At 37.5% G+C, this 12,343-nt stretch overlaps 1 protein-coding gene across 8 annotated transcripts in view; it reads right to left on the reverse strand.

Moving 5' to 3' along the window:
• Positions 1-6,523: 6,523 nt before the first annotated feature.
• The window catches only part of ZNF536 (zinc finger protein 536), a 400,005-nt gene continuing 394,185 nt past the window's right edge, over positions 6,524-12,343 (reverse strand). For 7 of the 8 annotated variants that reach the window (XM_088136082.1, XM_088136083.1, XM_088136087.1 and 4 more), the window contains one exon: positions 6,524-10,033. In XM_088136082.1, coding sequence (XP_087992208.1) covers positions 9,798-10,033 — 236 coding nt within the window. In that variant the 3' untranslated portion in view covers positions 6,524-9,797. The remainder of the gene's footprint in view (positions 10,034-12,343) is intronic. The other variant, XM_025163770.2, reaches the window with a different exon arrangement.

A 12,343-nucleotide genomic window follows, 5' to 3' on the forward strand; every position in this document is an offset into this window, starting at 1 on the left:
TCTAGATGTACTCAATCATTTTTATCTTAGCAGATTTCATTCTTAATTCCTGCCCGTTTGTTGTAACCTCATTGATATCCTTTGTACTATTACTCTGTCCTCAGCAGCACCTGCAACACCTCCCAATTTACCATCATCTGTGAATTTAATGAATGTACAGTTTTCCCATCCTTATGATCATTAATAAAGATGCTAAATAAAACCATGCCTACTTCTGATTGTGCCTTTGAAGTCTAATAGGAAGATACAAAAGGATACATGTTCATCATAAGTCAATGGCTGGGATCTCTAAGTTCTTGATCATTTGTTTTAAATGCATACACAAATCAACCATTCAGCTTCACACATAGTCTATTTCTTCTACTTATACTATCGGGGGACCTGATGCCCTTGGACACAAATGTTTCCTTCCAAATATGAAAGCCTGTGTAGTATAATGATGGTGTTGAAAAAGGAGCAGGGATACTCCAGTTCTAGACCATGTTCAGCTAGAGAAGCTCACTGCACTGTCAGCCCCACAAGGTAGACCAGACCACATCAACTCCACAGAATGACTAGAACTACTTTTATGGAGATTGACTATAATAACAGACTGTTGCAAGTCTGAGTATGCTGCGCCTCCTCCTTCTTACAGTTGAGTAAATTAAGGAAGTGTCTATCTGAGCTGCTTCTGAATGTTATCTGGATATTCTGGACTTAAAAAATGCTTTATCCCCTTTTGCCTAGGTAATAGCACTTGCATATCTCCATCAAGGTCATCTTCCTCACTCTCCACACTCACAGGGTGGTTGTTGTTGGGTGAAAAGAATAGGAGGAAGCCTGGGTTCTTGGTGTTCTCTGAGCTTGGTTTTCTTTTTTGCAGATGTTTCAGGAGGAGGATGTACTATGTATGCCACCTTGAACTCCTGAATGAAAGGTGGGATAGAAATCTAAGACATATATGTATGTCTGTAAAACAAAAAGACCCTTGGAAAGACAAAACAGTGTATGTGGGAAATAGTCATGTTGATTACATTTAATCCATTTAAGTTCATTGGAAGAGTAGCCACCAAAATCTGAGTGGGGACACCATGCAATCCAAGAGATGCCATCTTGCTTTTAGTTGTTTTAAAAACATATCCATTCTTTGCAAAATTAATGAATGTCAAAAGAAAATTATAAATGTTCATAAATTTCTTTTTTTTTAACGATCGATGGTTCCCTACTTCCTGTGGAAGACAGGTCCAAATGAACCATTGGTCTGAATTTGGACCTTGCCAAATACAAAAATAAGATCTTTCAATGTTTCTAAAATGAGGACCTCAATTTCTATAAGCAATGTATTGTCAAAATTAGTAGTTGCAAATGTTGAAACTTTGTTCAACAAAAATATAAGCAAAGTGATAATTGTATTGCAACTTTTTAAAAACCACAGATATAGTTGATTGCAATTGTTTGGCCCCATAGGTTGAGTTACTGGCAGACCTTTGCCAAGACTCATATCTGAAGTGGGAGACAAGATAGATCCCCTTTAGTTCTTCTGAAGCTGAGCTGAATGGCCATTGAATCTTACTTCCATAATGCTGACAAACTTTCCTATGGCACCTGAGCCATTGTTAATGGATGGCTTCTAATCTGATACAGATAGTCCTCACTTAACGACCCCAATAAGGACTGGAAAATTGGTCATTAAGCGGGATGGCCATTAAGCAAGTCACCAAGTGACTGGACCCAATTTTATGACCATTTTTACAATGGTCATTAAATGAATCACGTGGTTGTTAAGCAAATCCAGCTTCCCCAATGGACGTTTTTTGCTGGCATTCTTTTAACAACCATGTGATTTGCTTAACGACTATGGTGATTCACTTAATGACCATCATAAAAAAGGTTGCAAATCACGATCATGTGACCGGATGGGTGCAACAGTTTGTGATGGTCATAAGTGTGAGCACAGGTCATAAATCACTTGAGGCCATCGTAACTTTGAACCATCGTTAAACAAACAGTTGTTAAGTGAGGGCTACCTGTATAGCATTTCCACTTTTATAATGGGCAGTCTTTGCCAATTTCTCAATCCCCTTCACTCTCCAAACTAAGATCTTCCATTATAGCAGGGAAAATAGTATCTTCAGAAGAGCAGAAACCTCTTTTGCCTTACTTGCCCAGTAATTCAAAAACTACTCCTGTCTTCCTATGCACGCCTATACAAATTCATATTATAGCAGATGCTGATTTCACCAGGTGAGACTGTATATTCCCTTGCTAAAATTTGCACTAGTTATACTCCCAGCAGGTTTTCAATAAAGAATTATTTTCAGAGCCTGGACAACACCACTATAATATTCTGATTTTGGAAATGGTACTTCATTCATTGAAAGCCTGCCTTTCCTGCAGATGGCAATTTGTAGCATGTATATAAAAATTACATGTTGGGAAGCGGTATAACACAGAAGACTTCTGCATGTTCTTGTCATAAGAGAATGGGAACGACAGCATTCTGCAAGTAAGGGAACATTGTTTGTTGGATGGACGCTTATAGAAAACATTTTCAAAGTTCACACACATGCACACACATATCCAGCCTCCTTCAGGTCACACTGGCACTATAGTTAGCAAATTGATAAGGTTCCTCCGTTAAGCTTTATTACTTCTGACATGAGCCTATGACACTTTATAAAAAGAAGTAATCCACAACAATCTCTAGGTAATTAACACCTAGATAAACAAACATAAATTTCTATATTGCATTTATTTGGACTACCACTCAAATATGCGTGAACCATGCTTTTTTAATTAAAAGATAAATCTATGTGACACTTAGCCTCAAACTTAATTATTCAGCATAGTATAATAAAAAATACAGCCCATTAAATGTGTCTTGCTCTGTATTTCTGTATTAACAGCAAAACAGTTCACTCTGGGATCATTTAAATTTTCTTCCCTCCTCTTTTCCTGTGATTTCCCTATTCACTGAAGCTCTCTCATTCTCTCCCTCCCTCTCTTTCTTTTTAAATATGACTTTAGCAACACCAACAGGTGAAGAGCTGTAGATTCCTTGGTTGTTGCAGTTTTGTTAATCTGGCTCAGGAAGCTTTTCCCCCTTTAAATGTTAGATCACCACTGCAGTTTTACTGTCCTGATACACCTACCAACATTCTTCCCCCTTGAACAAGACTTCTAGCTTCGTGGTTTCTACCAAACAAGGACATCCAGAAATAAGAACCACACCAGTTAAGAATAATTCTGCTGGGATTGTGTTTATAATCCACACAACAAATTTTCATGCCCTCACACTAGAGGATTATAGTACAGATGTTAAACAGATAGAAGAGGTTTGTTCCCTAACAGGAGCTAGCAGATTGAGGGATTTGAGGTTTTATACAAGTTTCAGCAAAAAACATTAAACTATTTTTAAGTATTAGATGGAGAAGTTCTTGTCAAGATATTCACCATCTGCACAGCAAAGATGCTCATATACCCGAATCCATCCATCCATCCTTCCTTCCTTCCTTCCTTCCTTCCTTCCTTCCTTCCTTCCTTCCTTCCTTCCTTCCTTCCTTCCTTCCTTCCTTCTTCACATTGATATTCTGCTGTCTACAGAAAAAAATGCTAGTATCCTTATCTTTGAATGGAAGATCTCACTGAAGAAGCAACTTGTAAAGACCAAATTTTCTTTCTTTCTTTCTTTCTTTCTTTCTTTCTTTCTTTCTTTCTTTCTTTCTTTCTTTCTTTCTTTCTTTCTTTCTTTCTTTCTTTTTCTTTCTTTCTTTCTTCCTTCCTTCCTTCCTTCCTTCCTTCCTTCCTTCCTTCCTTCCTTCCTTCCTTCCTTCCTTCCTAATCTCTATTGTCTATGTCGTCTATCTATCTATCTATCTATCTATCTATCTATCTATCTATCATCTATCTATCTATCTATCTATCTATCTATCTATCTATCTAATCTCATCTCTATCATCTCTCTGTCTCTCTATCATCTGGGTCCCCTATTATCCATATGGAGCAGACCATATCAGTGCACAGTATGCTCAGTTGCTCACACCAGGCATGAATCATCTTTTACAGTGGCACTCAGATCCAAGCAAAGTCTCCATTGCTGTGCATAGAAGGGAAAGTCCACCTGTTCAGTTTGAGATCTTATCTCTATACTTCCAAACTGTCTCCCATTGTTGAATAATTGCTTGATGTGAGAAAGAGGCAAGGTTCTGTGATAGCAATTTCACACATTCAGGTTATCAAGTGATAATAGCAATTATCACATTTAAGATCAGAGCTCACCAATGATAATTAGTCAGGAAAGGCAGTGAAACACCATAGATTTAACCCAGCAAAACTATGGTACACCACATGCATATCGGAAACCAAAAGATATCAGTGTATGTCAGATTGGTATTCAGGCCAGATGTTGAACATGCAAAGTTTAAATTCAGATTTAATCTACCAGGAAAGATGTAACAGGTGGACAGTGAAGCTGGAATTATCCACTTTTACCAAACATAATATTTGCCTTTGACATGTAGCTTACAGATACAGCTTGCTAGTAAGACAGCATTGTTTACTAAATACAGTAAAAATCTTGTTCAAGATGAATGCCACACCATTTGTCAATTTGTCTTTCTATTTGTAGAAATAATTCTTTCAGCATTCAAATTGCAGAATTGCTCAATCACTTTTGATGAAAAACATATTTGAGTAAAGCTGTAGTACTAGGCATACTGACTTGGAAGGAAGCCCTGCGGAATCAAATGGGACTTCAGGCTAGATTAATGGCTGTTCCACCTTTTGATGAAGGATGTTCTTTCCAATGGATTGGATCCAGGCTAGTGATGTGAAGAATAAACCTTTTAAGCAGTTGAAAAAATTAGGCTTGACTAATTTAACCTCCATCGGTGTTTGAGTCTACTCTACATTTGCATCCAACCCAATAAACTGAATTGTGTTCTGGATTGAAATTTGCTTTTTAGCAATCTGAAAGCAGCGTACAACATATTGATAATTCTTAGACTTACCTGAACGTACGTTCTATGCTCTAAAACAGGAGATATCCCATTTCTAAAATGCTTCAAAATCCATCAAATTTGAATTTGTGAATTTGTATATTTGCTTATATAGAAGTTCATTAGATAACCCAAGGACTTCAAATTATAAATCATGAAAATTTGCCACTTAAATGCTTATAAAATTCTACTTTTTTTACAGGAGAATACAGACATAGATTACTTTGTTGGTCAGGTGCAAATATCAAAATTCCTAAAATCTTTCTCAAATAACTTAGTTATCACACATTTATTGCAGCATTTAATAGGACCATGTAAACCTTAAATTTGGAGCTTCTGTTTCATAATTTAGGAGAATTTTTGCACATAGCAAGCAGCAAGAAATCAAATCAACTTGATCTAATGCTTTCAATCTAAGCATAACATTGAACTGAATTTCTCATATTTTCGACTAATCAGTTAATGATATAAAATGACTCCATGATTCAAACTGATTGGATACAATCAATATACCCCAAGAATTTTAAAATACCAGGAAGTTGTGGTGGTGGTGGGGAATCATAAGTGGCCTGAATACGATGCTTCACTTTGCTTGTCATCCCAGTGAAACCTGAAGATGCAATGTGAGAATATGCAGTTTTGGAAGGGATTCTTTTGGGACGTTCTGCTTTTTTAAACATGCTATAAACTTTGTTAGACTTACCGTAATGAACTGGGCTCGGAAATTACGGGGGCTCCGTTTAACTGGAGAATCGAGTCAACTGGGCATATGAACAAAGCGGCGAGGTGACGCTGCTTGGGTTGAGTTGCAGTGGACCAGAGCCTGTGTGCGTGGGTGTGGGTGGGCGTAACTGACACATCTGCATCTCAACCCCTACTGAGCTACCCAGATGCAGACGGATAACGCCTCTATCCCAAGAAGTTACAGATGGAGGGTTTTTTTCTTAAGCCTTTTTAAAAAGAACCAAAAGAAAACATCACCCGCTGAAATAATACAGGCCAGCCAACATCATACTGTGATTGTTCTGCCTCTGTCGCATCCGTGGGGGTGGGCCTCAGGCTGACTTTGGCCCCGCCCCTTTTCAAATGTGTTGCCTACTCGCCCCAAAGGGGAAGAGCTTGTGATGCAATGTTGTGATGTTGCTTTCCTCCTTCTGCCAAAAGTTTCAAGCTTCTGTCGATACTATCGTTTTGCCTATCAATCCCACCATCACTTTTCCCTTCTTTCAGATTGCATTTATCTATTTAAAAAAAAAAAAAAAATTAACAGTGCTATCCTAGGCCAGGTTACCATTACATGGATTTCCTTGGGATTTACCTCCTGATAGGTATAAGACTGTAGCCTGATTAGGTTGGACTCATGTCAGAGGAACCGTTCCACAACTTTACTGTCTTTGTTTATACCTGAGTACAAAAATCAGACTACGTATAGGAAAAACAGGGGGGGAAATGGGCTGCCTCTGATGTTTTACAACTTTTTACCATTGTACATTCCTTTACAATGGAAGGGAGTTTAATTTATGTGCAACAGTACAGCAACCCCCCTATTTTCAAAAGCTAAATATATTGCTTACACAAAAAGGTCAGTGTCTGATAGATCCAACTTTTTTTTCTGTAGTACGCCTTCAGCATTATAAAAATTAATTGTTACTACATGCTAAAAGGAGTTTCAACAATCTTTTAATTAAGATATAACCACCTGTCTGTATAAAAAGAGACAGATAGATATAGATATATTATAGATTTGTTCAGAATAATAAGGGGATAGAACACTTTACAAGCCACTTAACTGTCCAACAACTGTGACTTGATTGACATCAACTTTTTTCCCAAACCAGACAAAACAGAAGGGGAAAACATTCGGTGAGTTTCTAATAAACATAAGGAAATAGAAAAAAGTTCTCTTTATTTCCCCAGAGGTAGAGGTTTTATTGCGTAAAACACTGGATAAAACTGTACTGCTTCAAAGACATTTTTATTCTAACAGCAGAAAGAAAAGAAAATAAAAACAGTCATTTTCTGGGAGGGGGAAAAACAACTTTTAATACTTCTATACCAGAATAAAGTTCTGTCAACTGATGTATTATAATAATAAATAATGACCAAGAATAAACTTTAAATACAAAGATTTTTTTCCTAATTGTTACAAGCATAGCAACAAAACCCTCTACTCTATTGATCTCAGAATTTCTCCAAGATTTTTTTTTTCCTTTGTTTAGGAATGTAGACAGTATTTTGACCAATATCACAGACTACAGAAGTTACAGAGAAAAAACTTGACATGTTTAGATATGAGAACCATGATGATATTCAGAAGCTGACAGTGTTTCACTGCTCCTGTCACTCGTTTGTATTCCAAGTTACAAATGTTCTGGGGGAAAAAAATGGGTGGACGTCAGAGGGAGAAAGGATGAGGACAGTAGCACCAGACTAAGTGGATTCAACACACACATCACAAAGAACAGGGAGTTAAAGTTTCCAGTGTCACAAACAGAATTATTGCCTGTCGTATCTGAAAATGCTCAGAAGACATGAAAGAATACTGAAAAGAGCTCCAAAAAGTGCAAGAAAATGGAATGTGGGATTTTTTCCCTCTTTTTTTTTTTTTTTTCTCGCTAAGATACTGAAGGCGGCGCGAAGACACAAAAAGCAAGCGACCGAAACACAGTCACCAAACACGGTAGTGCAGTTAAAATCCTAAAGCTTACTACAGTCAGAAAGTCCTCCGTTACATTGCAATCCTTTACCTAGGATCGTAAGAAACAGTTGCATTAAGTTTATCAACTTGATTTAAGTAAGGCAGTGAGAACTAGACTAGGGAAAAAAAAAAAGATCAAAATTAAAACCAAAGCAAGAAAAACAGCTTGCCCTTTGCCACAGGAGCTACACAGGCAACCTCAGTTTAACTGAAACTCCAGTAGGATGGTATCAGATGGATTCGATTTCATTTTTCGGACGACATCTGCAAACCATAATCCTTATTAGCCTGAGAACATTCTCTCTCTCTTTTTTCCCTTCTCTTTTTCATTCTCAGGATAGTGCTACGAATTTTATTTACATTGTTTGCTGTTTAGAGGTGGGTGTTTTTTTTTGTAATCTGCTGTAGGCAGAGCTGAAATCTTTAAGGCTCTAGGGTTTTAATCTGTGCTCCCAGCCTGCAAGGATATATCGACCCTTATTTTGTCTATCTGTCTTTGTTTTGAAAAGTCTGAATGATTTTGTTTGGAGGAGAAATTAATACTTCTCTATCATTGTAAACAGCACCGATTGCACTGCTCTCAAAGGAAGTGCCCAGAAAGGCTCCACTATTTTGTCGTTCCAAGGGAAGAAATCAGGACCTATAAACTGACTTCCTTCTTTCTTCTTTCATCTTTCCTTTCTTCCCTTTGTTTTTTCTTCAGTTCATGACTTCCGTTAAAATTACACTCAAAGCTTCTTAGATGGGAAGCAACAGAATTAAATTTGGAGGGGCCAATGAGTAAAAAAGCTAAAATCTGCAAAAATATAGAACATACCTTTTTTCCCCCTTACAAAAAACCAAGAAATATTTCTAATCCTCCCCCCCCCCCTTTTTTTGTTCTTTTTTTCTTTTCAGCCAAGACAAAAAACAAAGATCCAATGGTTGGAAAATTCTCTTCTCCAATAAAAACAAAACCTTTCTGAAAATATCTGGATGCTTATTGACCAGAAGAAAAAAGCTCTATGAAAACAAATCTGACGTGGGGATTTTTCATTCAAGTTTTCTATTGAATAACTAGTTATTTATTTGCACTGATCTCTCCTCTAGATAAAGCTAACTAGTTGACCTAACCAGTATGCTCTTTAATATGCATTTCTAAATCTCTCTATAGCAACCTATTTTATTACAAAGGAACAAAACAAGAAGAAAAAAACCTTTTCCCTTCAATACTGCAGGTCGGCCTAGAAAAAAATTATCCCCCCCCCCCCGAAGACAGCATACAATAGATCAACAGCCTCTTGTTGGTTGCAGAATTTCTTTTTCTCTAACCCTTAATTTGTCTGGCTGGCTGTTGGTGAGTTGTCTGTGGGTCTGCCTGTGTGTGTATATACGTATATATATATCTATCTCTTTATATATATATATATCTTTTGAAAATTAAAATGTAAAAGCACAATCCTTTTCAATATAGGTCAGGACTGACCATCGCTTATGGACCATCTAAAATTTCTCCTGTAGTGCAGCCAAATTGATTTTCTCTGCAGTGACAGCTCTGGTCAGCCTGGCACCATTTCAGTCAACCAACACATCTCATTATTATGCTAGGCAAATGACAGCGGTTGGTGTCATATTAAAAAGGTGTTTTCAGCACTGAAAACACAACCCCTCCCACACGCATACACCTTCCCACCATCTTCAAGGCAACGGGAAATTGGTATCAGATGGTATCCATTTTATTTTTCCTGGTAAGAGCACTATTCCTGAAAAAGGACCATTTTTGCATTGGAAATGTCTCTTTCTTTCTTTCTTTGAAAAAAAAAAAAATCTTGCAATGTCCTCGCCTTTGGGGGTTCAAGGATACACCCATTTGACTTATAGCCACCTACTTGTTTGGAAGTATTTGTTGCTAGGTAACAGTTTAACAGCCATTTTCAAGGACTGGATCCCCCCCCCTTTTTTCCATACATACATACATATAGATGTGTGTGTGTGTGTGTGTGTGTGTGTGTATGCTTCTGAGAATTTGCACAAATTGAGGGATTGTCCTCAGAAGGCTGTTAAGTACACTCTCTGCTACCCACATGCATATTGAAAAACTGTAAAATAATATTGCAATATACAGTTCGAGTTGTTCAGTTGCATTATTCTTGAGTCTTGCTGCCCTCCTCTGTTAACTCTGCTGAGCTCCCAGGTTTGACAGCGACGGGTTCCTCTAAATTCCCAGAAGTCTCGGAGTCAACTCTGGAGCGCTTGAACCTACGATCAGGGTACTGGCTGTTGTCAAAAGGCATGCGATGGACACAGAGAACGTGAGTCTTCAAATTTCCCTTCTGAGAGGCACTGTAGGGACAGTATCTGCACTGGAAAGGCCTGTGACCTATGCAACAGACAAACATCAGGTTAGTTTAAGCTCACATCCATTTTTTTTTCTGTACAGGAAGAACATAGAATATAGCTTCTCAGTTTTTCGTACACCTATGTTTGAGTTGATAATTGCTTGTTAGTCTAGGAGTTATACATGAACACTGTCTCCCTGTGCCATCTTCACTCAGGTCCTCAGTTTCACATGCAGCAATGTTGGTTTATTGTTATGAGGACCTTCAGGATGATTCTAACTAAAAAGTAATCCCAAGGTAGGGGGCAATAAAACCAAGCAATAACACAAGATAACATTCAAAAGTGCAAACCATAGAAAAATGAAAACCATAAAACCATGAACACTAATTTAGATGGGTTTGGCTTGTGCTGAGCTTATCCAAAATCACAGTCATGTGAAATTTGCAGAACTTGTCTGGGAGAAGGCATCTCTCTCTCTCGCTCTTTCTGGCACTGTAATCTTCAAAGAAGGGTAAGTTTCATGCAAATAACATCTCTTGTAATCTTCTGGATACAACGTCTGTTACAGGAGATATCTAGAAAGATATCTATTAATGAGGCTTGAGATAGATGAGTACAATTTACAAATGCCTTCTTTTGGGATGATTACTTTAAAAATAATAGCCACGTCCCAATGCTTTAAACTTTGCCAAACTTTGTCAATACTATACTGAATTGAGTTGCTCTGGAGAGTACTTGTCAATTATACATTTTTTAAATGATGGAATAGAGAAAGGAAACTTAATTTTGTTAACAAGTTTGATAGGATTTTACTGCCATGCCAAATGTTTCAACTGAAGCTGATCTTTTTTATCTTTAATAGGAAATCACAGGACACCAAAAAACCAAAACTCTGAACCTAGACTTCTTTTTGAGGCAAAAGAGAGAAAGGATCCCAAACAGATGCTAAATCCATTTTTTCTCAGATTCTGCCCTTTTTGCACAAAGTAAATGGATCATGTGACAATTCAGAGCTAAATTGCAGTTGCCTATTTGCATATTTCTGAGAAAATACTGAAGACTTTTCTTTTTCTCACTTCTCGCTCCTTGCCTAAAAAAGAATTGTTTTCTAGAATTTCCTTGAAATATTCTCCACCATCAAATACCGAATGATAGCCAACAGCCAAGGAGCTACTGCAAAGGTAGCATGGTATAACCATAATAATAATTAATTAATTATTCAATTTATAAGGCTGCCTAATAAAAATGACTTGAGGCAGGGTAGAGTGGGTTAAAATATCACAAAAACAGAACAGAACCAATTACAACTTTAGCAACCTGGTGAGAAGTACACATAAGAATTCCAGCAACTGTTCAAGAAGGACCACAAATTTCCCTGGCCTACAATTCTGGAAAAAACGACACCACTGTACTGCTAATAATGTACCTCATCTTTGAGAATTGTTGGAGAATTTCTCCTCTTCCTGGAAGTAATTCAGTAAAATGGTTTTACCACCTCCAATTTCTTTGTCCATAGATATATAGAAATTATCTATGTATGAACCAAGAGAGGCAAGCTTTAATGTGGAGTGCAATCCTTTCGTATGTCTGCTTCTTGCATAGACCACATTTTGTTCCAGATTATTCTGGGCCAGCCTAAAAATGCATGTATCTGGCTTGAGAGGTTATGTTTCAGCAATCACATTTCAATTTCAATCTATGCTGGGAAGTTGGTTGATGTGTTTTACCGGAACATTATAAGCTTTGTCTCTCAAATTAACTTAAACCAGGGCCATTTGAGGTCAAATGCACTTAGCTTACTTTAATTTGCTGAAATGAATGAATAAATAAATATGCCTGACCATCTACATAAAACGCCAAGGCTATTGGACAACCCGATCTATTTCCCACACATGAGAAAGAGTTAACTGCCTTTGTTTCTGCTTGGGCTCTCTGCAGAGACGCACATATGCTTGTAATTCACAGCCATGCTGTAGAGACAGAATGACTATGTTTAGTTGTTTATTTCATTTATATCCCATCTTTTCATTCAGGAGCTCAAGGCGCTATAAATAACATTCCTTCCTCCCATATGAGATTGTGCATGGATGGGACTTTCGTGAAAAAGAATTCCTGCCATTTATGGACTGCATGTTCATCTCCATAACAGAGAGGGAAGGATGCGTGGCATAACCTTTAAACCTGCAAGTTAAACTGCAGCTTGCTAAGTTTACGCAACCACACATCATGATTTACTCTCTTTCCAAGGTTATATCTCTTGGCTTTAAGATAATAAGGTTGTCTATTTTTGGTTCATCTCGGTTTCACATGCATTCATTCATATATTCGTTCTGTTCATTTTCCACATCAA

The sequence above is a fragment of the Python bivittatus genome, unplaced genomic scaffold, assembly GCF_059951505.1.
Source record: "Python bivittatus isolate LINGU-HERP-01145 unplaced genomic scaffold, Pbiv_v1 ctg000190_np1212, whole genome shotgun sequence".
Classification (NCBI taxonomy): Eukaryota; Metazoa; Chordata; class Lepidosauria; order Squamata; family Pythonidae; genus Python; species Python bivittatus.